Source organism: Etheostoma spectabile, chromosome 15, assembly GCF_008692095.1.
Source record: "Etheostoma spectabile isolate EspeVRDwgs_2016 chromosome 15, UIUC_Espe_1.0, whole genome shotgun sequence".
In the NCBI taxonomy this organism is placed as follows: domain Eukaryota; kingdom Metazoa; phylum Chordata; class Actinopteri; order Perciformes; family Percidae; genus Etheostoma; species Etheostoma spectabile.
The window spans coordinates 17,344,989-17,370,507 of NC_045747.1; the positions used below are offsets into that span (position 1 = coordinate 17,344,989).

General features: G+C 41.6%; 3 protein-coding genes and 1 long non-coding RNA gene across 5 annotated transcripts in view; 2 read left to right on the plus strand and 2 right to left on the minus strand.

The window, feature by feature from the left end:
* Positions 1-4,459, plus strand: part of hsd17b14 (hydroxysteroid (17-beta) dehydrogenase 14) — a 5,602-nt gene extending 1,143 nt beyond the window's left edge. Inside the window, exons 4-9 of the mRNA XM_032538779.1 lie at positions 299-365; positions 472-563; positions 1,486-1,590; positions 1,684-1,751; positions 2,947-3,043; positions 4,259-4,459. Of these exons, the coding sequence (XP_032394670.1) occupies positions 299-365; positions 472-563; positions 1,486-1,590; positions 1,684-1,751; positions 2,947-3,043; positions 4,259-4,405 (576 nt within the window). The 3' untranslated portion in view covers positions 4,406-4,459. The remainder of the gene's footprint in view (positions 1-298; positions 366-471; positions 564-1,485; positions 1,591-1,683; positions 1,752-2,946; positions 3,044-4,258) is intronic.
* LOC116703805 (uncharacterized) overlaps positions 1-6,228 on the minus strand; it is a 25,705-nt gene extending 19,477 nt beyond the window's left edge. The window contains exon 1 of the long non-coding RNA XR_004335508.1: positions 6,137-6,228. This is a non-coding gene — a long non-coding RNA (uncharacterized LOC116703805). The remainder of the gene's footprint in view (positions 1-6,136) is intronic.
* On the plus strand, positions 5,735-19,427 carry bcat2 (branched chain amino-acid transaminase 2, mitochondrial). Of its 2 annotated transcripts, none has more exons than XM_032538775.1 (11): positions 5,735-5,847; positions 8,217-8,288; positions 8,750-8,950; positions 9,429-9,539; positions 13,101-13,220; positions 13,462-13,625; positions 15,250-15,392; positions 15,519-15,604; positions 16,197-16,337; positions 16,968-17,042; positions 17,997-19,427. In XM_032538775.1, exons 1-11 carry the CDS (start codon positions 5,830-5,832, stop codon positions 18,036-18,038), a joined length of 1,173 nt encoding a protein of 390 aa, XP_032394666.1. In that variant the 5' UTR covers positions 5,735-5,829; the 3' UTR covers positions 18,039-19,427. The 2 variants fall into 2 exon arrangements, with proteins under 2 accessions (XP_032394666.1, XP_032394667.1); XM_032538776.1 differs by having other exon boundaries at positions 5,758-5,847; positions 8,529-8,950.
* A 1,334-nt stretch (positions 19,428-20,761) lies between these two features.
* Positions 20,762-25,519, minus strand: part of ifi35 (interferon-induced protein 35) — a 7,364-nt gene continuing 2,606 nt past the window's right edge. The window contains exons 5-10 of the mRNA XM_032538778.1: positions 24,984-25,100; positions 24,768-24,912; positions 21,710-21,819; positions 21,429-21,612; positions 21,085-21,191; positions 20,762-20,992 (exon numbers count right to left, since the gene is read on the minus strand). Of these exons, the coding sequence (XP_032394669.1) occupies positions 20,786-20,992; positions 21,085-21,191; positions 21,429-21,612; positions 21,710-21,819; positions 24,768-24,912; positions 24,984-25,100 (870 nt within the window). The 3' untranslated portion in view covers positions 20,762-20,785. The remainder of the gene's footprint in view (positions 20,993-21,084; positions 21,192-21,428; positions 21,613-21,709; positions 21,820-24,767; positions 24,913-24,983; positions 25,101-25,519) is intronic.

A 25,519-nucleotide genomic window follows, 5' to 3' on the forward strand; every position in this document is an offset into this window, starting at 1 on the left:
GTGTGTGTGTGTGTGTGTCTCCTGTTTATCACCTGGTTTATTTAAAGACCAAAAGATCTAGATATGATACAAAAAAATTATAATTTACATTTTATAAAAAAGTGTATCCAAAAATTACCCATCAAAATAATCAGCATTCACCGGCTAAAACTAGCTTGCATTCAGTCTGTAAAAACTTGTTTGTCGACTCCAACCAGTTCTGTGTTTGCTTGAGCGTCTACGTGCTCTGCTGGGTGAGGTCTGTATTTTGTAACTGTCTTGTTGTTCCGACACCACCGGTGGGATTGTCTCTCCGCAGAGACTGATCGCAGTCACACTGGACCATTATGGACACGTTGACTGCCTGGTCAACAACGCAGGGTGGCGTGAGTCTCACACTTCCTTATTCACGTGGTAATGTGATAATGAGGATGTTTCTAGTTTCTAGTGGAAAATACTTACCCCCCTCCCTCTCTCTCTCTTTCTATTTAGACCCGCCTCATAAGTCCACTGATGACACCACAGCAGAGGAGTTCAGGGATCTGCTGAATCTGAACCTCGTCAGCTACTTCTTGGCGTCTAAAGTAATGTTTCAAAACGTCTTATAATCACAGATTATTTATCATAACTTCCTCCTATAAATGCTGACTTCCATGGAAGCAAAGAAGGGCTGTAAGGATTGTAATATTTTATAGAGAGACGACAGGAAGGGAGCACGAGATGCAACTAAGGTCCTCCTCAGCCGTAAAAGCCGCTGAATTTTACTAAATTGAAAAATGTATGCGATCTGAAATCCTCTTGTCTCCTCAACGCGGTGTTAAGTGGTGTTACGTTATTCACATTGATAAATTCAGATTGGCAATTCAAGTGTCCAGTATTGGAAAAAAAGTGGGATCATTTTCGCTGTATATACATGTGTAATGCTGTGCAGTGATATTCAAGTAAAACCTAGTGAGGTGGAAATAGTGCAAGTAGTAGTGTGGTGTAAAGTTGTATTGCAGTTATGAATCAGGTCATTCATAAGGGTGTATTAGTATTTGCTTGAAGTCTTATACAGGTGCTGGTCCTTTAATTATAATATCATGAAAAAGTGGATTTATGTCAGTAATTCCATTCAAAAAGTTAAAATTGTATATTATATTCATTCATCATCACACAGAGTGATATATTTCAAATGTTAATTTCTTTTAATTGTGATGATTATAACTGACAACTAGTGAAAACCCCAAATTCAGTATCTGAGAAAATTTGAATATTGTGACAATATTGAAGACACCTGGTGCCACACTGTAATCAGCTAATTAACTCAAATTTCCCTTTTTGAATGGAATTACTGACCTAAATCAACTTTTTCATGATATTCTAATTATAGGACCCGCACCTGTAGAATTAAAATGATTACAACCTTTCTTTGCTTCCATTGACCTACCTCACACACCCATCAGCAGCTATGCATGTACGTATACAGGATCTTTGAAGTGATAGGAGGTCTCACTCTCTCTTCAGTATGCGTTGCCGTACCTGAGACAGCGGCAGGGAAACATCATAAACGTCTCCAGTCTGGTGGCAACCATCGGCCAGAAGGACGCTGCACCGTATGTTGCCACCAAGGTGAGTCCATCCTCCAGGCGACAAGTGTCATTATTCCTTCAATCTCAGCTGAAGAGAAAGAAGGGATCTGTAATGTGAGCTTTTATCCACAAGGGGGCGATTATCTCCATGACAAAAGCGATGGCTGTGGATGAGAGTCGCTACAATGTGAGAGTGAACTGGTGAGTCAAACTGCTGGGGAACTCCGACCAACTATCACCTGGGACGTCTTTAGTAAAAGTACCAATGCAGCAATGTAAAAAAAAAACAATACTCCATTGTAAGTAAAAGTCATGCAATCAAACTACTACTAAATGCATCAACGTATTAACAACAAAATATACTTAAAAGATCAAAAGTAAAAGCACTCGCTCTGCAGTAAAATGTCTCCTGTGGATGATATGTTAATTATATATGATATTATTAAATTGTTAATACTTATGCATCAATGTGAGAGCAGCAGGTTGTTGCAGCTGCTTGAGGTGGAGCTACTGTTAACTACTTTATATACAGTTAGCTTGTCTAGTCCAGTGGTTCCCAACCTAGGGGACGGGCCCCTCCAAAAGTTCACCAGATAAATCTGAGGGGCTGATTAATGGAAGAGGAAAGAAAATTAAAAAGTAAGGTCAGAAACACAAATCTGTTTTTTTTCCTCTTTAATATTTGACCTCTTTGGGTCTCAAACTGTTTTTAAAATAAAACCATGTGAGGCGTCTAGAGGGGAAATATGACATGAGGCCCCAACTAGACACATAATCACAAGACTAAAAGGTTGGGAACAACTGGATCCATCTTTAACTTGCATTGTTATTGCATCTTGCATTGTTAATTCATAGGCTTGTCACATGTGATTTTCATATAAAATCATAATCAATCAAAGTAGCTATTTTAATCCGATAAAGGCAGTGGAGTGAAAGGACACTATTTCTCTATGCACTAGCATGAAATGAAAACGCTCAAGTGAAGTACCTCACATTTTTACTTCCCTAAAGTAAATGTACTTAGTTACCCTACAACACTGCCTATTAATGTCAAATGGCACATGGCATTTACTTTGTGCGGCAAACTGTAAAAACAGAGATAAACAAACTGTAACCAACATACATAAATTATTATATCGATTGTTAAAAATGTTTAGACTGATCAATTTTCTTTCAGTTAACTGATACATTAAACATTTCAGAATTTAAATGATGTAAATATGTAGATATTTATACTGATATTTAAAACATGTTAGTCTCTGAGCAGACTATGCAACAATAATTCTTTTCTGGAGTAACACTAGTAAATGATACAAAGTATCTGAAAGTATTTAACTGACCACAAAGCTAACCGTACCCTCTCTTGTCTAATAATACGGTCTGCCGTGTATTGCAGCATCTCTCCGGGTAACGTGATGACACCTCTGTGGGAAGAACTAGCAGGACAGACACCAGATGCCGCAGCCGCCATTAAAATGGGAGAAAATTCTCAGGCAAGTTCTCACAACATGGAGCTGGAACGATGGGGAACATGTTCAGAGTGAAAGTGGGGTGGCTATGGCTCAGTGGTAGAGCGGTTGCGTGGTTCAATCCCTGGCCCATGTCAAAGTGTCCTTGGGCAAGACACCGAACCCCGAGTTGCCCCCAATGCTGCGCCATCGCAGTGTGAATGTGTGTGAGTGTTTATCTGATGAGCAGGTGGCACCTTGTACGGCAGCCCCGGCCACAGTGTGTGAATGGTGAATGGTTCCTGTATGATGTAAAAGCGCTTTGAGTAGTCGTTAAGACTAGAAAAGCGCTATATAAATACAGCACATTTACATTTAATGAAGTTTGCGAATGGAACAAAAACTTTGGAAAGTGTGAAAACAAAAGCTAGTCGGTTTTGTTGTGCGGCTATAGTTAAAACGTTAATCATTAAAATCCTAAAAAGTGTAAAAAATTGAAGAACTCTTGTTCAACTTAAATCCTATCATCAGGTCCAATCTTAATTATTTTAGCAGTATTTAATAGATTAGGTGTGAGTAAAGAAAATGCAGTACAATAATATTAAAGAAAGGTCCCCCTCATCAAGTAAAGAAAGATCCGCTTTTATCTGAGAAGCAGCTAAAAACCTGGTTAAGACTCCCTGTGAATAATTAGGAGGTAGCCTTCAGTTCCTGCAACATTGTTGTTTTAATGTTTGTGTTGTAATCTCAATCCTGGATCTAAACAGAAAGAGTTTCTGCAACAGGCTGTTTTTTTGCCATGCAAATTAGAGCTTTCTATTTATCCCAAAGGTATGAGGGTGAAACAATGAAGAGGAGACACCAGACTTTGGTCTTAAAGCACAACAATTTCCCCTTTACATACATAAAGATTCATCTGATCTTATCTTTAAGAGTCTCAGCGTGCTCATCATAATTCATGGTGGAAAAGTGCAAGTAATTGCTACTATTGTTCTAGATTTAAAAATGTCTTGTCATGTGTCTTGAACTTGTCAATTCCTGGAAGTATCATAACATAGGAGGGCCCCTCCTATGTTGAGGGCCAATTATGAAATCCTTGTTGTACTTGGTAAACAGTTCAAAGAAAATGACATGCTTTTTACTGTGCAGTAACCCAGTGCAGTAACACACACACACACGCACAGACAGACAGACGTCTGAAAGTTACACGATGCAACCCCTAACGTGCTGGAAAGTGAACAGGAATGTCTTCTCCAACAGCTGCTGGGTCGTATGGGGACAGAGGCGGAGTGTGGACTGGCTGCCTTGTATCTGGCTGCCGACGCTACTTTCTGCACCGGGATCGACCTGCTGTTCAGCGGTGGAGCTGAACTCAACTACGGCTTCAAGAGTCAGATCCCTTCTTAACTGTCAGTGGTCGTAAAACAGCTGATGTAACATGAAATGGTTTAATCCGGATTATACATACACTACCGTTTAAAAGTTAAGAGTCTCCTGCCACAGAAGCAAGATTGGGTCCAGTCAGATGGCTGGGAGGTGTACTCTATATCGGAATGGTCTTGGATGTTTTTAGGATGTAGAAAGTCCTCTTTATAAATAGATATTATTTTTTATGAAGGGTTTGTTATGTATGTGGAGAACAAAACTCTGTTTAATGGGTGACCCAGACTGACAACTCAAAGGTTAGAAAGAGACAAAGATCCCTCTGAGCAATATTTGAATAAGAATAGAAGAAATCAGCAGCCATTGGTAAAAGAAACTTTAAGCTTAGCATCAAAATGTGTGCAGACTTAAATAGGAACAGGTTATATGCAGAATAATGCAGCCTATAACAAACCAGAATTAACAGGCAATTTTAGTTATAAAGCTATAACTTAACAGAAAAAAGGTTAACCCAATACCTAAGAGTCCAGTTGCACCATTGTAGTTTAATATTGATCTTCACTTAACGAGTTGATGGACTGGAAAACAAATTCAAAATCCAAAGTTCCAACAGCATTCTCCCTTGTAATGTAAAAATAAAATAATACATTTGGTGTCTGAATTATACTGGTTTTATTATCTCTGTTAAAATCGCCAGAAAAACATCCATTAAACAGGTGATTCAAAACTTTTGAACAGTATTGCATGTCCAAGTGTGCTTATAATACTAAATGGTTTTAAAAACAATAAAGATTTCCATGCAGTAAAATGGACTGACATTTCATAAATAGATTAAAGTGACTTTTCATTTATTTAGGCGATCAAGTTGCCTGCTAAGAGATCAGTCAGCTTAAAATGTTGGCATCCTGGCCAACTGTGTAAGAAGACCTGCACCACTCCCCACCGACCGACCAATCAGCATCGACGTCTTTGACTTCGAATAACCTCCCTTTTTTTTAAACCTACTGGTGTCCGCCAATCATATGTTGCGCTTTTTGTCACGCCCTCAACCACTTCATGAATGAATTATAATTACAAGACCAATATTAAATTAATTTTGTGGCTCTTTATCCCCTTATGTCGTCTTATAAAACAGTCCAGGTAATTTTAAATGATTAACCAAGAACAAAACCGATGGAGGTGGGTCACAAAGTCGTCACAAACCGTCCCGTTTAAAAGCGTTTATAAATGTGCTCAAGTCAAGTGTTTCCGTTAGCAAAAGGACTAGCTAATATCACGAAGGCCAGTGTTTATGTCTGGGAGGTTTCTGGCTTCACGTCAGCCTAACAGCTAGCGGGCAGCTAGCGGGCAGCTAGCTAACGTCTCGTATTTCAAAGCGGAACTCAAGTTGACTTTGAGTGTTTGTTTCCACCCGAACAAATATTCGCGTTTATCTAAACATAGCGGAGATGGCAGCCCTCCGAACGGTGAGTTAATTGAGGGATGTATGGGCACTGTTTATTATCTGTTTGCATCTATTATCTGGGTAAATGATTCACGTTAATTAGCGACAGTGCAGCCGATAATGACCGAGATAAGAGTCCTTTACACGGACTGATGGCTCTGTCTCGCCAGCGCCGAGGGTTGCAAAAGAGGAGAGGTCATTAAACCAAAAACCGTGCTAAAATGTGGAAAATGTATCTTGTTTGCCTCGTAACGTTAAGTACAACCTAATGCCTTCAGTATCTTAATGGTGCGGTAACCAGTTCTGCAGACAAGTTTGACCTTAATTTATGAAATAAAGTTACCTTACGTTGCATATCTTACTACCTTCCATGCATTGGTGGATGGAAAACCAGTTAGATGTTTGGTAGGTTATTAGTATGCCCAATTGGAATAATCTATCCTTTTGATGCTAGTGGTCATGAGTGTGTTTTCTATGTAGATTGTAAGCGACACAACAGCACAGTTTGGCCTCATGCGACAAGGTGTTACGTTGATGCCACATAGTTGAGCTAAAGGCACCAAATGCTAGATTTTGTCAAGTTTATTCTACTTTAATTCCAGATTGTGGTGTCCGAGTTAATAACAACAAATATCACATTTCGTGCATCTGATTTACACGTGCACTGCATGTCAAAAACTTTACACCAAAAACTAACCTGCACGTACTTAGGTCGCAATAAAGGCCTAACTTGCATCATCCATTCAACAAAGTGCCCACACACGGGCTTCTGCAGCAGAATTCTTAAAGGGATTACTGAAGTATCAATGAGGCTTATGCTGTTTTCTAGAGTAGACAACTCCCTGACATAGAAACATATGACAGTGATGAAGTCAGATCGTGCTCAGCACACTATTGCGTAGGGGTGGGAATCGGCCAACGATTCGATTCTAAACCAATTTATTGATGCATCTCGATGCAACAATTTTGATGTACATTTCCATGCATGATTTTTAAAATGTACATATAAATCTGAGTTTGCTACTCAGTTTGCTAATCACTTCCTAGACAAAGCTTAGATTTGGACATACACAGTATTTGTTACACACAAGTTTTAATGAAATGTTTTGTCTTCTGGGGTTTTTGTAGCCATGCTTAAGCTTAAATCATGCTTGTGAAAGTCACATTCTCTCACAGTAGCCTTCCGTGTCAGAGGCTCAGTCGGGTTTTTAAAGGTGGAGAATTGGCTTCTTGGAACATGAAACATGAGGTGGTCAGATGTAATGTAATAAAGTAGACATCCTATGTGTATTTTGCCTAATTAGTCTATGTATGTCTTAGTAGATCATGTGTGTATAGATACTGTACACATTTAATTTTTTTTCTCCGGTCAATTCTCTTTTAGTCACTCTGTTTTCTGATTTGTACATGCCCGGAGACAGTAACACTTTTTATTTTTTTAATAATCAATAAATAACATATCAGAATTGAGCATCAAATCGTTTTAGAAAGAATTGCAAAGCATCTAAGAATTATTTTCCCCACCCCTAATATTGTGAAAGGCCAGCATTGCAGAATATAAGGCAAAGGCAAGGCAGCTTTATTTGTATAGCACTTTCAGCAACAAGGCAATTCAAAGTGATTTTACATTAAAGAGCAGTTAAAAATATAAATATAACTAAAATAAGAATAAAAGGCACAGTGCAATGCAAGAAATTAATTTGTTTATAAAACAGCAGCATCCTCAAGTCCATCCATCTTCAAGTCCTTTGAACAATGACAACAACAAAAAATCAAAAGTGGGGGCATGGTGGACAAACGCCAACACTAATAACATGGTTGAAGGGTGTTTAGTCTAGAGCCCGACCGATATATCGGCTTCGTGTTATATCAACTTTGTCTGTATTACCTTGCGTGACAGGAACTACTGATGTCATAAAGTCAGGTTTAATATCAAAACCAGTAAAACATGAACTGGCATGAACGTGCTTTACCTGCTTTAGCTGTTAGGACATCAGGTGCCAAGGTCAGTTGATGTGTTGTGGATTTTGAGCTGCACTTGTCCAACAGCAAGTCATAATTGTTGGTTATAAAAACAGATGTTGTTTTCCATTGCACCTTTTGTCACCCACATAGGATCCTTACAAACTAATTTCTGACCTTGCATTCCTCATTTTGGAGAATAGCCTGAGTATACGCCCGATTTCTAATTACAGACAGCACTTTGTCTCCCACAGGCATGTGCGTTACAAGCTGCATACTGTGAATTGCAGGCAAAATGATTGGTGCTGAGTCACACACGCACACAACCATAAACACCCAATGTCAGACACGGTGTCCCTGTGTGTATTATGGGTTATTAACTTATGACACTAGTACTGTATATAAATAACATGTTTTTGTTGTTTGCAGGCACTCCATGGACGACTTGTCCAGGCCCTCCCCTTCTCCTTTGGCTCGCTGCGGTTTGCTAGCTCCTTTAAGGTAATGAAGAACATTTTTTATTTCCCACGGTGAGGCCTGTTTCATCTCCATCCAGCTGGATTTACAGTCTGGCTTGCCTGTAAATGTCGAAGTACAAGGTGTTTGTAGATCATTATAGGGAGAAGAGAGTGACATCTCTCAAAGAGTTACTTGTCTTTTCCATTTCAACATGCCTAGAATTTATTTTATTCTCCCCTTTGTCTTTCCCTCGCTGTCCGCCTGTTGTTTAATTTAACTCAGTTTAATTTAATTTACCTTTAATTCACTGTGTCTAATTGAGCAGATAAGTCAGCTAACTGACTGACTCTTCATAACGCTCAACTAATTTGTCTTTTTAAAGCATGCATTGGCAATAACGTTGATTTAAAAACAATCACTGTATTCGTCGCCTGCTCTGCTCTTGTGCCGTCGACTTCTTTTTCTTCGCCCGCCTCCGGCCTGCTTGTCCTTCTCCGCCTCAGGCAGCAGATCTCGTCATTGAACGCAACACAGCATGCAAGCCGAAGCCCGACCCCTCCACCTTGGTGTTCGGCAAACAGTTCTCCGACCACATGTTGACCATCAACTGGTCGGAGAAGGGCGGCTGGGAGGCTCCACAGATCAAACCTTTCCAGAACCTGTCGCTCCACCCGGCCAGCTCCGCCCTGCACTACTCCATAGAGGTGAGGACAGGGCTCTGATGTTTTCACTGGGTGAAAACCCGAGGAGTTTATACAGAGCTGCTGCAGGCGGATATTTCATGCAGATGTGTTATTACTGTCATCGTCTTTACGGTTATATACTTATTAAGGTGTAAATGGCTATGAAGCAGCAGTAAGACCATCATGAGACGATAGAAGATTAAAAAAAAAGTTAAATCCTTTTGTGTTAGGAACGTTTTCTAACCTTGCAACTGAAAGTTAGGTTTGTAACCAACCACACTATAACTGTTCAGTTGCAGGGAAACAGGGAAATTTGGCCTTAAATACAAAGAAGTAAATGCAACAAACTGTGGAATGAATGAATGAATAGAATGGAGTATGCAAAGACACTTTTCTTTGCAGGGTTACGGGGGGGGGGGTTTGCTGTTGCAGTGGAGTAATCTTTAGACACATAGAGAGCAGAGATAACGTGTTGTGTGTTTCTGTCTCTGCGCTCCAGCTGTTTGAAGGCATGAAGGCGTTCCGTGGCGTTGACAACCACGTCCGTCTGTTCCGACCAATGCTGAACATGGAGAGGATGCATCGGAGCGCTGACAGAAGCTGCCTTCCTGTGAGTGTGTACCCGACCTTGTCCTCCCTCAGTGAGGATACTATCAATCACTGGAATTGTACCTTATATCATTTCATGTGACAAATTCAAATTATTGGTGGCAAAAAGGTCCTGATTTCCTCCTGGCTTGGCTGCAGAGCACCAAAAAATGCACAGCACCGGCCATTCATATGCGTCCAGTTGCACATAACAGGGCTTTGTAGCATTGGGTTCATTTACTATAGAGCTGTAACTAATGCTTAATGTTTATTGTAGATTAGTCCATTGATTATATCAGTCAATTGATAAATAGTAGTTTGCTCTATAAAATGTCAGAAAACTGTACAAAAATGTTGACCGGTGTTTTACAAAAAACAAGATAACATGCTCAAATGTCTTGTTTGGTCCCCATCTCGCGGGAATCAAGAAATTTAGAATTTTTCTTTTTGTCTGAAAATGACTCAAAACCGATAAATAATCAAAATAGTTGACAATTAATTTAAATAGTTGACCACTACTTGATTAATGGATGAATTTCGCCGTTCTAATTCACTGCTGCTAGGATGAAGTCATCAGAGTAGTCCAATACTGCATGATGTGTAAAAATCAGCCCGACATTATTCATATGTGCGCATGCACACAGTTCTTTTGCCTTTTGTCAATGAGTCATTTATACGATATTTATTTATAAGATTATTTTTTGGGAACATTTTTCCCCTTTCATTAGTGACAATGGATAGACAGGAGAGGTGGCAGAGAGATGGGGGACAAAAAGCAGCAAAGGGAATCACTATTAGTGAGCTATTAATGTATGCTACCTGTGAGCACACATTAATAGCTGCATAGGGCTCAGCCTACATGGGGCGCACGCTCTTACCCGGTGTGCTAGAGGTCGCCCCATTCATACAATTTTTAACATAATTTATTCATGACTAATGTAGGCTGTAGGCCAGATGGAAGTTGGAACAAAGAAAATGAATAAGTGCTTTGTAACACCGCATCCATTTTTCGCGCTAATCGAAACGCATCACCTGACTGCTCATTTACCGCACAAGCCAGAGCACAAGCCAGAGCCCGGACCGAGCCGTGTAAAAAGCTAGAAACTAAGACCTGACGGGTTTGGGCAAAGATCTTCAGCTCTACCCACAGCAACATGTCCACACAAGGCAGTCCCTCTTTGTTTTGCCACAGTGCTACTGTTGGTCCGAATGTGCCTTTAAATTCTTCAGATTCTTTCCAGACTGACACCCTGAAGCTATTAAACTTGCACCATGTTATGCATCTGCTTGGCAGCGTGTCCATTGTAGGCTTACTGCCAACACTTAACAGCACAAACCTGATTGAAGAGTTAATACTTCACCAGAGCGAGGTACGATGAGTCTAAAGCCAGGGTTTTCCCTGTCACGAAGATTAACCCGGCTAGATCACCATGGTAACTTATGCTGCACGGCTAACCTGGTCCGGACCAGTGGTTGTTCCGAGTTCTGGCTTGAAATTGGCTAAAAAGCTCCTTTCACTTACCCTGGAAATCCAGAGTTCTCGCGAGAGCACAATTTGAATTTGCTCAGCGAGGTACTCGGGCATCGAGTAACGCTGCTCATTAACTATGCCCGTGTAGCTGAGCTGCACCAATCACAACGTGTATCTGATGTAGGCGGGGCCAGAGGCGAGCTGAACAGATGAGGACAGTTTAATCTACCGGTTAGCTCCGCTGGTAGCTAAGCGTATTGGGGTCTGGATACGTCACCCTGTGTTTTGTGTGATTGGTCGTAGTGTTATCCAATTGCGTGCAGTGAGATTTTCAAATGGACGCTTGGCAACTTTCATTACTCAATGCCAGACCCTTAATCTTTTGGATTTGGGTCTGGATTTCCAGGCTACCTTCCACTAATCAACGGAAATGGCGTCACTCTGTAGTCAAAATGGGATCTATGAGCGATACAGCTAAGGGAATACGTTATAAATGCAAACTTGTTGAGCCGTAGCGTTCCATTAGTCATGCCACTGAACAGTAGCACTTACTGTATGCAAGGTTGCAAGGTTGGGTTTTTTTGTCACGGGAACCTGGTTTTATTTTATTTGTAAGCTTGCTGTTGCTGTCTCTGATCTATGAATGCTTGTAGTGTTCTCTGCCTTCTATACAATCACAGGGAGCATACATTAATAGATCACTATATTCTCCATTAATCAGTATGAGGTTTACATTAGTCCGTTTTACACTGCTAGTATATTGCAGCTAATAGAACACCAAATAGAAAATTGATTAGTCTGTTGGTATTTATCACAGATATTATTCAAAATACATTTCACTTAGATTTGTCCTAAAACTGAAGTGATTTCCACGTGTCTTTCATTATAAAACCGTGTCAAGCCTAACTGCAGTTCTTTTAGGTTTAAATCCTCATCAGGTTTAAATTGTCAGAGCTGTGGAATGAGCAGCTGTCACCTTTAGAAAGAAAGGGTTGATGTTGAGCGTGCGAGTGGTGAAATAAACATTATTCATTTGTGAATTTCAAGATCAACTTTATTGTCCCCTGAGGAAATTTGTCTTGGACATTTACACAATAGTCCTGCCAGCATTCCTCTCCTGGCTTATTTGCAGCAACAGTATGGAACTTTTTTGCCGTAATATTAATTTCATGATTTTCATAGCCGAGATTGGGACTGGAGTTGCACTTAAGTCGCACCCAAAGTGACTTGAGACTCGGACTAGAGATGCGGGACTCGTGAACAATCTCCATTTTTAGGAAATGTGTCATGAACGTTATTCCCCTCCCTGCGTAACCTATGACCTCCTAACATATTACGTAACATGTCTGCTGCGCGTGAGAGAGGACAACAAACATGTCGACCGCACCTGCTGCGGCATTCATCAGCAGCTTTGGCTTTAAAAACCTTTAGGCAACAAGGCGTAGACAAAAGAAACTCTGAATGCTACTATATATATCTCAGAGACTTGACTTGGATTCTAGCTCAGAGACTAATGAGCATCTCTGCGTCATAGGCAGAAGTAGGCGCTCTACAATCAGTCCATTTAGTGCGGTAGAAGAGTCAAATGGCGCTCTAAACGCGCGCAGAGCCTGACGAGGAATGCCTCGGTTAACAGAGCAAGTTGAAAACAATGGTCATGGTGCCTGTTATCTCAGATTAGGACTTCGGGCTTTGTCAAGCCAGCTAAGGCAGAGAAAGCCTGGATCTGTTAAACTTGCTTCATAGTAGAGTTCAGGACGCAGTTGGAGCATATGATGAACATCTGCCTGTATCCTGTCTCTGCTGTGGGCTGCACAGTAGACCGTTTCCATATACTGTACATGTAATGAAATGCTACTAAACTCTTCACGTTTTCTTAGCAACAACAGCCAACCGTTATGGTTTCAGGGAACGTTGTTTAGAGGCAGTGGTGGCCTAGGGGTCAAGGATGTGAGCTTGGGACCGGGGGGGTTCGCTGAGTCATTAGAGAGGAAGGATATTGAATAATATGTTAATATTAGTTCTCTCCCTATATTACATTCTCATTCCATTGATATTGTTCAGGGTAGACGAGCGATTAAAGTTTGTCTCTTTGTCTTTTTTTCGTGGCAGCTGTTCAATAAAGATGAACTGCTGGAGTGCATCAGGAAGCTGGTGGAGGTGGACCACGAGTGGGTTCCCGCCGCCCAGGACACCAGCCTCTACATCAGACCCACCTTCATAGGAATAGAGGTAAGAGGTTTTATTCGCAGCTGAGTTTCTGCTCACCTTTGCGGGTTCCCATCTCGTCTGAAGTGCGTAAATGGCGTTAAATCCCCTTTCACATCCAAGCTGTCCTATCGCATACATAAAATGTAAAAATAGAAAAGAAAATGTGGTTGGAATACAATCCCGCGTACTCTCCTTCTGTCGTACTAATAGAATGAGTTCCTGCTCCTGATTACCCGTCTTCTCTTCCCCGCCCGTCCTCTAGCCGTCCCTCGGCGTGTCTCGGGCAGGACACGCTATGATCTTTGTCATCATCGGCCCAGTGGGGCCCTACTTCGCAACAGGGTCCTTCAACCCTGTCTCTCTGCTGGCGGACCCTTCATTTGTCAGGGCTTGGAAAGGAGGCGTCGGAGCCTATAAGATGGGAGGGTGAGTTAAACTACCCCTTTTTAATTATATATTAGTAGAATTGTTAAAAGTACTGGGATTGCATTTTGACAGTAACCCTAAAAAAAGAATAATAAAACCGAATGAAAGCATCCTAATAAATACATCTGTACTATTCTAAAGTCTGCTTTATAACACTGTCGCGGCTGGATGGAGTTTCTGAAGTGCTTTACCCCTCAGCTGTGTTTTTATTCAGCAGGGAATCTGGATAAAGTACAACTATTGGGATTTTCCGCTCGGCTCGTGTAGCGTAGAGAAAGCTGCCACAGAGCCGGCGGGTGTTGGGGTCAAACCTGTACACACCTTCTTAAAGACAGACCTTTTGGCATGAAAAGTACAGGTTGTTGATGTCCCATAGGATCACTGATTTGACCAGTTTGACTCATCAAACACAGGTGGATCAGTGGAAATGTCTGCGGCGACAAAGGTCTGTTAAGCTGTATTTTACCCATCATGAATAAAAGTAATGAGGTTAGACTATTTCACCATGGGAAACTCCTTTTTTTCCCTCCGAGTGAATGTTTTTAAAGGGCGAGTCCCTCCAGTTTTGGCACTGCAGCTACCGTCTGTGCTCCTGTAATCTCTTCACTTATTCCACACAGCCTTTAATCTCAGGCTTGCTTCCACATGAGTCTGCTCAGCTACAATGTGATTAGATAACACCACAGAACAGCCACTTGACTCACTGAACCAACAGAATCTGCTCTCGTCGCCGCCGGATTTAGCAGCAGCAGCAGTCACGGGACTGCTCTGTACATATTTTCGGGTCGTCACTCTGTATGTGAATTATGCCATCGTGTTTATTTAAAGCAAAGTAAAAGCACTTTCACTCTTTGATCCCGCTACTGGTTGGAAGCGGAATTGTCGATTACCGCTGTCTACCCGATCTGGCGAACTTGCGTAGTGAGGTTATAGCTGGCAGAGAGCCGCAGAGCGAATGCAGAAGTGCCGTTCACCCTGTTAGTTGATAAACCACTGAATCCTTGGTGTTGCTTAAATGTGTGCAAAACTATGAATTTCAGGTCCCCTTTTAGACTTTTTAGGATTGTAATTTTTCATTCCCAAACATTATTTCCATTTAAATATCTTCTTAGTTTATCAACCATGTTTCCGGCCAGCTCTGATAGACCCAGAAACAAATCAACAAACAGGTTTGTTGATTTGATTCAACATTGTAGGTGGCCGATACAAGAGGACGTCTACGATGGGATCGGGAGAAGAAGAAGAGAGAGAGAGAGAGAGAGAGAGAGAGAGAGAGAGAGAGAGAGAGAGAGAGAGAGAGAGAGAGAGAGAGAGAGAGAGAGAGATAGGGTCAGAAGCTCGCGGGGAGGGGGGGTGGAGTGGGGGAGATAGTATTGTTTTTATCAGACCTGAGAGGGATTGGTGGCTCGGAGGAAATGGGGAGAGTGGGGGACGAGAACGGGGCGGGAGGAAGAGAGAGAGGGGAGAGGGGGAAAGACTCGAGAGAGGAGAGAGAGGAGGCGAGGAGAGCGAGATGAGAGGACGGAGAGAGAGAGAGAGAGAGAGATGAGAGAGAAAATGGTTCTGAAGGCCGCCTCGACACTCACGTCTCTGCCTGTCTTTGGTTTATTTGAACTCTCTCCAGTAACTACGGCCCTACAATAGCGGTGCAGAACGAGGCGGTGAAGCGGGGGTGCCAGCAGGTCCTGTGGCTGTATGGGGAGCAGGAGGAGATCACCGAGGTCGGCACCATGAACCTCTTCATCTACTGGACCAATGACAAAGGAGGTCAGTGTTTTCTCTGTCTTGAGCGTCTCTGAAATGTTGTTCCAGAGGTTTTCTGTGCACTGCTCTACTTGGTGGAAATATTTAAACACCTTGAAATTTAAGGATAAACGGTTTGTGTGTCTGCAGAGAGAGAGTTGTTTACCCCTCCTCTGGATGGCATGATTCTCCCAGGAGTCACCAGACAATCTCTGCTGGACCTGGCCAGAACCTGGGTGAGACCACCAGAGAGGAGACCAAACACAAACTCTCACACAGATGTTGCAATTCACATTTCCCCAAAATTTCTCTCGCTGTGCTCCTCAAAGTTGCCCAAAATGCAACCAGAAAGCCCTTGTGTCACGTCTGACTTGTAAAGAGGCATTTCAACATGGAAGGGCTTTAACAACCACAAACCAAATGCTGCACCTGGTGTCCCCAAACCTTGAATGATCACATAAAAACTTTCCAGATTGGGGGGCGCCCTGGTAGCTCACCTGGTTGAGCGTGCAGTGGCCTGGGTTCAATTTTGACCCATGGCCCTTCATTGCATGTCATCCCCCTCCATCTTCCACTTTCTGGTCTTAAGCTATCCTACCCAATTAAGGCAATAACAGCCAAGAAAACAAGCTTTGAAAAATACTTTGCAGATGGACAGATCACACTCACGGCAATAAGAAAACTCACTCAGTGGTTGAACTGCTCACAACTCATTTTACAAAAGATGTAAACGGAAATTTCCTGAAGGGGTCACAAGCCAAAAGATTCCGACACCTCTGCAGCAGACCATTAAACTTCATTTTAAATAGCTCTTTGTGGGTCTGTCAGGGTGAGTTTAAGGTGGCCGAGCGCACGATGGGCATGAAGGAGCTGCTGGGGGCTCTGGATGCCGGGAGGGTCCTGGAGGTGTTTGGAGCAGGGACGGCCTGCGTCGTGTGTCCTGTCGGCAGCCTCCTCTACAGAGGAAAGGTAGGCCTTCGCTTTCTCTCGTGATGTTTTTTTTTTGTATCCTGTGTTGCAAAAATCCCATTCTGTTCTTATGATTTGCTGTAGGTCTGTGCATACACGCAGTAGGTCAGTAATCAGATCTCTCCCTCAGCCCAGCCTCATTTTACATGATGTTTAAGAAGTCAGCTTACTGCAGGAAGAATATTGTAGTCTGATTACTTAAAGGGAAAGTTCAGATTTTTAGAAGTGGGGTTGTGTGAGGCACTCATCCATAGTCAGTGTATGATTATGTACAGTAGAGGGCGGTCGTTTGGAGCAGGAACAAGAGCACCAACACTGAAGCTAAGCAACGTATTGTCGTACGCATTTTTGCCACCAAAAAAAAAAAAAGGCCCACCTAAAAGTGTATGCTATGTTAGGAACATTTTCACCGCTTTACCTTGCCGTCAGACCGCCTCTCACAGCGGGGAACTGAAGCCTTTATATCCATATATGCTGTCTTCAAAGCCACCAGACTCCTCATTTTTACCTTCATCAGGTAGTTTGATGAATCCCAACTAACCCATTTTAAGTGTACGTAAACACACTGATTGTAAATCATTATGGGTAACAGTACGAGCTAGACTACAAACATTTTTCTTCCTTTCTCAGAAGTACCAGATCCCGACTATGCAGAACGGTCCGGACCTGGCAAAGAGGTTCCACAAAGAGCTTACTGATATTCAGGTAAGTGCACTATAGATAAATACAGTATGCAACCGTTTCTTAAAGTTGCTACAGGCAAACTTGCATGTGGGCGCCTCCAAGTGGCAGCAAAGGGAAGAGTTTAAAAGATATCCAGAAATACATGTCTTCAGTTTTTCAACTTGGCAGATAGTTATTAACACTTTTTTTATACTAAAGAAAAGAAAAAAGCTTTTGACTGAAAGTCATATAGACAAATATTGCAATTTAGTGACTGAATCAGGGCTGCCCTAATATGCTGATACTTTTTTGGGTGGAATATTTTGAATAATTGTATTATTTTTTTGATTATAAATATTTGTTTTGTTCAATACTCACACTGGAGAAACTGCAACTAGAAAAAAAATGTTCCACTACTTTTCTTTGATAAATGACCAAACTAATATTGACTATCAAAATAGCTGAAAATAATGTTTCTGTCAAAATGACAAATCGTCATTTTAGCAAGAGTATAAGGTAATATTTTTGCAGCTCTAGCTCCTATTTGCAGCTTTAACTTTTACATTTAGTCCACATGATGTTGGGAAAAATAAGACATATACGTAGAAGGTCATCTGGCAAATTCTATGAGATCTGGCAACCTTTTTTGAGATATGTGAAAGAGAAATCAGAGCTACAGGAAACAATGTAAGACAACCACTGGCTTCACTTTATTTAGGTGACCACTCGCTTGGATCTTACTTTCTGTGTACTGTACTTTTCTAATATTTTAGACATACTCATTTATTGATCTATTTTTTTTATTATCATTGGTTTTTTTTGTTTTTTGTAGTAATTAACTTCTTGGGGTGGGAACTCTGTTCTGAGTGTTTCTGTATGTCTTTGTTCTGTTGTGAAAAAATATTAATAAACAAAGTTTAAAAAAAAAAAAAAAAAAAAAAAACCTTCTCCATTTCAAGTGTTAATGTTTTGCTCTTGTTCCCTTGCTTCACCCAGTACGGACGCAAACCAAGCGAGTGGGCGCCGCTGGTCATTTAGGCGGCCGCGTTGCACATGCCAGTTGTATCAACACGTAGTCCCATGATTCCAGTTTGGAAGACCAGCAGCTCCCCCCCACACTCCCCCCCCCCCAACCCTCACACACTCTCGACCCATTAAGGCACTCCTGCTCACTTACAAACCGAGGAGACGGACGCCTCTTTCTAACAACAATATGCAATATTTTGGACTGGACACAACTCTTACCCTTGAGGTATGTACGGCAAAGCGGGAAAACGGCTCTCATGAGACGGAGATACACAACCACATGATAAAACCGCACGCAGAGATGTGATGTGGCTGCTGGTGATATATACTGTACGTTAGACTAACACGAGCACATTTAAATCTCAAATCTAATTCAGTGTCCATTAAGAAGCCACGTCATTCAAGTGTTTGTCCTTGTACTCACTTGGACTAGTTCCCTGTGAGGAGGGCATTGCTTATAGTTAGCACAACTTCATTTCCATCACATTAACAATTAAAAGGCACAAACTGACATATTTCCGTCATCGAATGTGATATTTGCAATATTAAAGCAGCTACATATTCAGTGTGTAGGGCAGTTAACCTCTTGGCAGCACGTAATCTGTGTGTGCCGTTTCGCATCAACGATTGTATTAAAATGTATTTCACAACAGGAACAACGTATATATATTAACAATAACCTGTACTACTTGCGACAACCTGTGGCGTTTTCTCCCAACTGTTAGGTGTGACCTGTTAGGGATAATGTTTTGTTACTGTTGTGTACATAATAATCGGAGAGAGTATTCGCTGTTAGATGTCCATGGGGCCACGTCACTTCGACACCAGAGTTTGCACTGACTATTATGTAATGTCAGGTTTTGTATCTTTGAGTGGGACTCCGCGTTTTAGGGAGGAATCATGAGCGGGTTTTATTTTGTCGGTGTAGTTCGCGGAGAAGACGACTCGCACAAAAAAACTAAAGATTGAGATTAAGACGGTCTGATGCTAGGACGACACGCTGTAGAAGAGAAGGACTGCTACATGCTGCACTAGTTACTCCTGCACTAGTTTGGGTGGAATCATTCTAACAAACAATGTAATGTAGTAGTGTTGTTATTTTGGAGGGTTTTTAAATTATATTTGTCCTTGTTTTGATGTGAAATTAGGCTGTCTTCCAAAAGTACTTGACTCGTCAGTGTTTTACTGCATACTGTACCCCTGTCCCTCTCCTCTGTCTAAGTGCCTGACCTCTGTCTGTTAGCTTGTTCTGTGGATCTTCAGCTGCTGCTTCTTTTTTTCCAGTTTGTGCACTAGGCGATGTAGCTGGGTTCTTTTGTCGATTTAGTTCTTTTTATATGTTATGCTGTTACTTTTACTCGGCTGTAATGTTTTTACAATAAACCTGATCTGAGTTCAGTCTCCTTTTGTACTTCAGTTGTTTTGCTTTTGAGGCATTTCCATTTACATCAGTGGTGATTTTCAGGATATTTAAAGGGTTAATTTGCTTTGTTTTATTTTTCATGTTTTCTTACAGTGCACTCAAGGGAATATCGATCAAACTATTTATTATTCATTTTAAGAATGGATTTTGCAAAACGAATTCTTATCACAAAAACGGCTATATAGATATATATGTGTGTGTATATGTGTATATAGCCTATTAACATAGTTGCACATGTTTAATTAACAATGCTTTGGACTATTTCTTGGCAGGGTGCAGGGACTTTCTGGAAACGCCAGTGGTTGCCTGGCAACAATACCCAGACATGTACACTACAGGTCAAAAGTTTGGGGTCACTTAGAAATTTCCATTGCACTCCATTATAGACAGAATACCAGCTGAGATCAGTTGCATTGTTTTTCTAACCAGGGCAGAAGTTTTCAGATTACATTATGGGCTTACATAATTACAAAAGGGTTCTCCAGTGTTTTCTCAGTTTTTTTTAAATATCAGATTAGTGAACAGATGTCTTTGGAACATTGGATGAATGGTTGCTAATAATGGGCAATGTAGATATTGCACTAAAGATCAGCCCCCCCACTCAGATCAGCTGGTATTCTGTCAATAATGGAGTGGTATGGAAATGTGTAAGTGACCCTAAACTTTTGACCGGTAGTGTAATTACCCTACAGAAAATGAAAAACTGCCTAAATAAAATAGATATAAAATGTTAATAAGTGAGCTTAAGGTGCTGCTGAACAAGTAGAGCTCATGTTTACAGTCATGCTAAGCTATGCTAACTGGCTGCTAGCTGGTTAGCTTCAAATTCCACAGAAAAACAAAAGTTTTATTTACATACAATAATTTACCAATCTTAAGGAAAAACCAAAAACATGTTAGCCTGTGTCATTTCATCCTTTCAAGTTTAATTTTTAGTCATAATAGACAAAGTAATGTGTCACAGCAGGCCCTTTACATTTAATATAATACAACTGCTAAACATACAGATCCCTCGTTGATTAATAGTTATTGCATCATTCTAATTCCACTTGACTTATTTATCATTACCATTTTTATATATATATATATTAAATACCAGACAAAGACAAAAGGTTAAATACTTTCTTCAGAAGTGATATCACCAATAGTGACGGGAGTCAGAGACTTTGTTCTAGAAAAAAAAGAAACCGCAGTTTTATAAGACAAGAGCGATCCTAACGTACTAAATTATACTTCCATCACAAAAGGTGTGAAAACAGAAGATCTCGTCTTTACATTAAATGATCTCACCCTGACCCGGAGTTTTTTTGTTGAAGCAGTGGTGATAGATGTGATCCTACTCTTCCTTTTGGTCTGAGGAGACGCCCTCAAACAGGGCCGAGGTGTGCTGACCCAGCGGGTTGTAGAGGAAGGCTTCTATCTCTCCTCCGCCGTTGCCGCTTTTCTGGAAGTGGATTTCAAGCAGATCCTGCAGGGTCTCCCGCTCCATGAGGTCGGGGACTCCCGTCAGCAGCACCGTCCGAGGACACGCCGACATCTTGGTCTGAGAGGGTGGAAAAATAAAAATAAAGAAATGCTGGCGATAACGCAGCATCTGAGAGTGGAACAACGTCTTTCCTCCTGACAAATGCTTACCTTTAAGTTCGTAATCTTCCCGTTGAGAAAAGGAGTCACCCTCACTCTGTGAGTCTTCTGATGTAACTTCACATCATGGTGCTCTGTATCGGTCAGACCTCTGGCAACTGAAAGCAGAACGGGTTCCATCAGCTGGGATTCACACCAAAACAAAGTCAGCACAATCCATTCTAGTAGTTCTCTTTCAGATGCATGGCCTAACAGCGTAAGTATTAGAGTAGCATTTTGAAATAAGTGTTAAATCATAGTTTCTCTCCAATTTTCTCCCATAAATAACATTCAACTGGAACTTTACACTGCATCATAATCCCAGTCTTGAATTTAAAGAACAGGAGCCTGCTCACTGTGTTTGTCCACAAATGCGATGACCACAGTCCCAGAGTCGGGCAGCATTTCACAGGATTCCACCTCTCCGCCTCCGTGTTTACTCTTGGAGAAGTGGATCTCCAGCTTGTTCAGCAGGGTCTCGGTGTCCATCTCGGGCAGGTTGGAGACTAGTACGTGCTGAGCACTCACCTCAGAGTCTATCTGCGGGACAGAGAGGACGGCCACAGGTCACTCACAGGAAATGAATAGTGATATGGACCGGTGGTAGTAAAAGTCAAGAAAAGGCTCGGTGTCGCACCTCCACCAGCGTGGGCAGCATCAGCTGAACTGGCCGGGCCTCCACCGTGATGCTGCACTCTCCTCCCAGGTCCACCTGATGCTTCTTCATGGCCAGGATCTTCTTGGCCACTGATGACCGAAGGAACACAGAGTTCTATCAGCACTACTAGTCGAGCTGGAACCCTTGCACCCAAAGGGCCTTGCACCCAAATACCTTCTTTCAATTTATTTTTGTTTTAAATTGACTGGGAGAGCGGTTTTATTCTGAAGCCCGAGACACAGTGTGTCAACCAGAGGCAGACACATAAACTGTATAAGTGAAGCCAAAACATCTCGATTGTCACCCCCCCCCCCATAAATCCCGCCCCCTACATGTAAGCGGACATGAGCCAATGTAAAAAAAATCTAAATACAAGTTAAATATGATGATGCTAAAAAAAGGGGGGGTTGTAATGATTGACAGCTGTGATCGACTCGCGATGGGATGGGCGGGTTTATGGGCTTTCAGGTTTTCAATACTTGGCTTCATGGCTTCACCGCCAGATCAAAAATCACGAGTCCACAGCTGTGAAATTTGAGCACAGCTGCACTTTGAGCCCATGCCTTGAGGTCGATGCTAACATCAGCATGCTAACATGCTCACTGAGACAACGCTGAATTACAGTTCCAAATTGCATGTTTCTTTTTTCACTTAGCATGTACTGCAGCTAACCTTACAAAGTACGTACTGTTTCATGCAGTATGCAACAACTGGGACATTCTACTTCTTCATAATATTGCGTCTTAAGCTTTGACCCTCTTGCTCATATACAGGTAAAAGCCAGTAAATTAGAATATTTTGAAAAACTTGATTTATTTTCAGTGATTGCATTCAAAGGTGTAACTTGTACTATATTTATTCATTGCACACAACTGATGCATTCAAATGTTTATTTCATTTAATTTTGATGATTTGAAGTGGCAACAAATGAAATCCAAAATTCCGTGTGTCACAAATTAGAATATTACTTAAGGCTAATACAAAAAGAGGAGTTTTTAGAAATTTTGGCCAACTGAAAAGTATGAAAATGAAAAATAGCATGTACAATACTCAATACTTGGTTGAGCTCCTTTTGCCTCAATTACTGCATTAATGCGCGTGGCATGGAGTCGATGAGTTTCTGGCACTGCTCAGTGTATGAGAGCCCAGGTTGCTCTGATAGTGGCCTTCAACTCTTCTGCGTTTTTGGTCTGGCATTCTGCATCTTCCTTTTCACAATACCCCAGATTTTCTATGGGGCTAAGGTCAGGGGAGTCGGCTGCCAATTTAACAGAAATACCATGGTCCAAACCAGGCACGGGTAGATTTTGCGCTGTGTGCAGCGCCAAGTCCTGTTGGAACCTAAATCTCCATCTCCATAGAGCAGGTCAGCAGCAGGAAGCATGAAGTGCTCTAAAACTTGCTGGTAGACGGCTGCGTTGACCCTGGATCTCAGGAAACAGAGTGGACCGACACCAGCAGATGACATGGCACCCCAAACCATCACTGATGGTGGAAACTTTACACTACTTCAGGCAACGTGGATCCTGTGCCTCTCCTGTCTTCCCCAGACTCTGGACCTCGATTTTCCAAAGGAAATGCAAAATTGGCTTTCGTCAGAAAACATGACTTTGGACCACTCAGCAGTCCAGCTCTTTTTTTCCTTAGCCCAGGTGAGACGCTTTCGCGCTGTTTCTTGGTCAACAGTGGCTTGACACGAGTATGCGGCAGTTGAAACCCATGTCTTCAAGCGTTCTTGGTGGGGGACTTGAAGCACTGACTCCAGCACTGTCCACTCCTTGTGAATCTCCCCACATTTTTGAATGGGTTTTTTTTCACAATCTTGACTAGGGCGCGTGATCCCTATCGCTTGTACACTTTTTCTGACCACAGTTTTTCCTTCCCTTTGCCTCTCTATAATGTGTTTGGACACAGAGCTCTGAGAACAGCCACTCTTCAGCAATAACCTTTTGTGTCTTTCCCTCCTTGTGCAATGTGTCGATGGTCGCCTTTTGGACAGCTGTCAAATCTGAAGTCTTCCCCATGTTTGTGTAGGCTTCAGAACTGGACTGAGAGACCATTAAAGCCCTTTGCAGGTGTTTTGAGTTAATCAGCTGATTAGTTTGTGGCACCAGGTGTCTCAAAATTTAACCCTTACACAATATTCTAATTTTGTGACACACGGAATTTTGGATTTTCATTTGTTGCCACTTCAAATCATCAAAATTAAATGAAATAAACATTTGAATGCATCAGTCTGTGTGCAATGAATAAATATAATGTACAAGTTACACCTTTTGAATGCAATTACTGAAATAAATCAAGTTTTTCAAAATATTCTAATTTACTGGCTTTTACCTGTATGCCGTGCAAAGGATTGTGGGTCAGAATAGCAAGAAAAGCATGCTGGTTTGCATAATGCCAAGTCTAACCAGATGCAGTAGGACATCCTGGTATTTTTGGCATATGACATACTATGTATTGGGAAATACTCAATCTTTTTCTGGCATACTACTGTAAATAGTATGGTAGTATGGATATTGGAATGCAGGAATTAGGTATGAAGGAAATATTATTAGTTTTGCAGTAATGGACAAAATAAAAACAGTTAGTGTGGTCTATATAGTTCAGGTTCTAGTTCTCTATGTTTTTATTATTATATGCTCCTATCTACCTCCTTGTGGGCCCTCATGTTTTGTTTATGATTGCCCTCTAGCTGCTGTGGGCTGCAATTTCTAATTTGGATTGAATAAGTACTCCATCCATCCATCCATCCATTCGGCCAACCGCCTTCCTATCTACACCCTACAGCCAGGTTTCGGATTGCTACTTCAGATTTCAAAAACGGTGCATCTGTAGTTTTAGAATAAAAGTGCTCCAACATACACTTTGAATTCTGCTGTTTAAAGAGTAGATAACGGTGTTAGATCCACTAGTATATGTTGTAGCTTTAGGACCAGTGGCTTAGTTTAAAAAAATCAATAATAAAAAAAAAGCACCCTCTAAGGAAATGCAGACGAGTGAAAGCACAGCGGCGGCAGCTCGCTCCCAAACTCACCGACTTCTTCCTCAAACGTAATGAGCACCGTCCCGCCCTCCATCGGGTAGACCACTCGCGGCTTCATTTCAAACGGTTCGGCGGCGTCCTCGCTTTCCGTCGAGCCGGCGAAGACGACCTCCCTCTCCGGTACGGCGGTGAACACCTGGAATCAAAAGGGACGGGTGTGACTGGACGTGTGAGGGGTTAGACGGCGGGTGGAGGCGATAAACCTACGTCACTCTGCTGTTTGAGATGGTCTTTTTTGGCCTCTTCCTCCTTCAGAGCCTCCTCCACCTTCTGGATCTCCTTCAGCAGTTCGCTCTCCTCCTGCTCCATCAGGTTCAGCTTCGCCTGCAAGACAGACAGCAGAGCACTGAGGAAACGCAGCCTGCCTCCAGTCAGTGGTACACACTGGAAGAACTGTTTGTTCAGCAAAGGCCTTTTTTATTATATAGCTGTATCTATTTAACACATGTAGTGTATGTATAATATAACATAATTAATTTTTTCATTTTTAAGTGCAAACCATGTTTTTACGGTTGATGCTTTTCATTAATGTTTTTAACTTTTTCTTACATTTTTGTCGCTTTCTTCGTCACTTTTAAAGCTTTTTTTCAATGTTTGTCACTTTTTTTTACATTTTCAACACTACATTACACCAACTTATTAACTTTTGTTTTACAGTGATTTTTTTTGGAATTTATGGTCAATAAACTTCATTTATAGGAAATGATATTTAATGTTTGAGTTAAAAAAGCAGAAATTAGGAA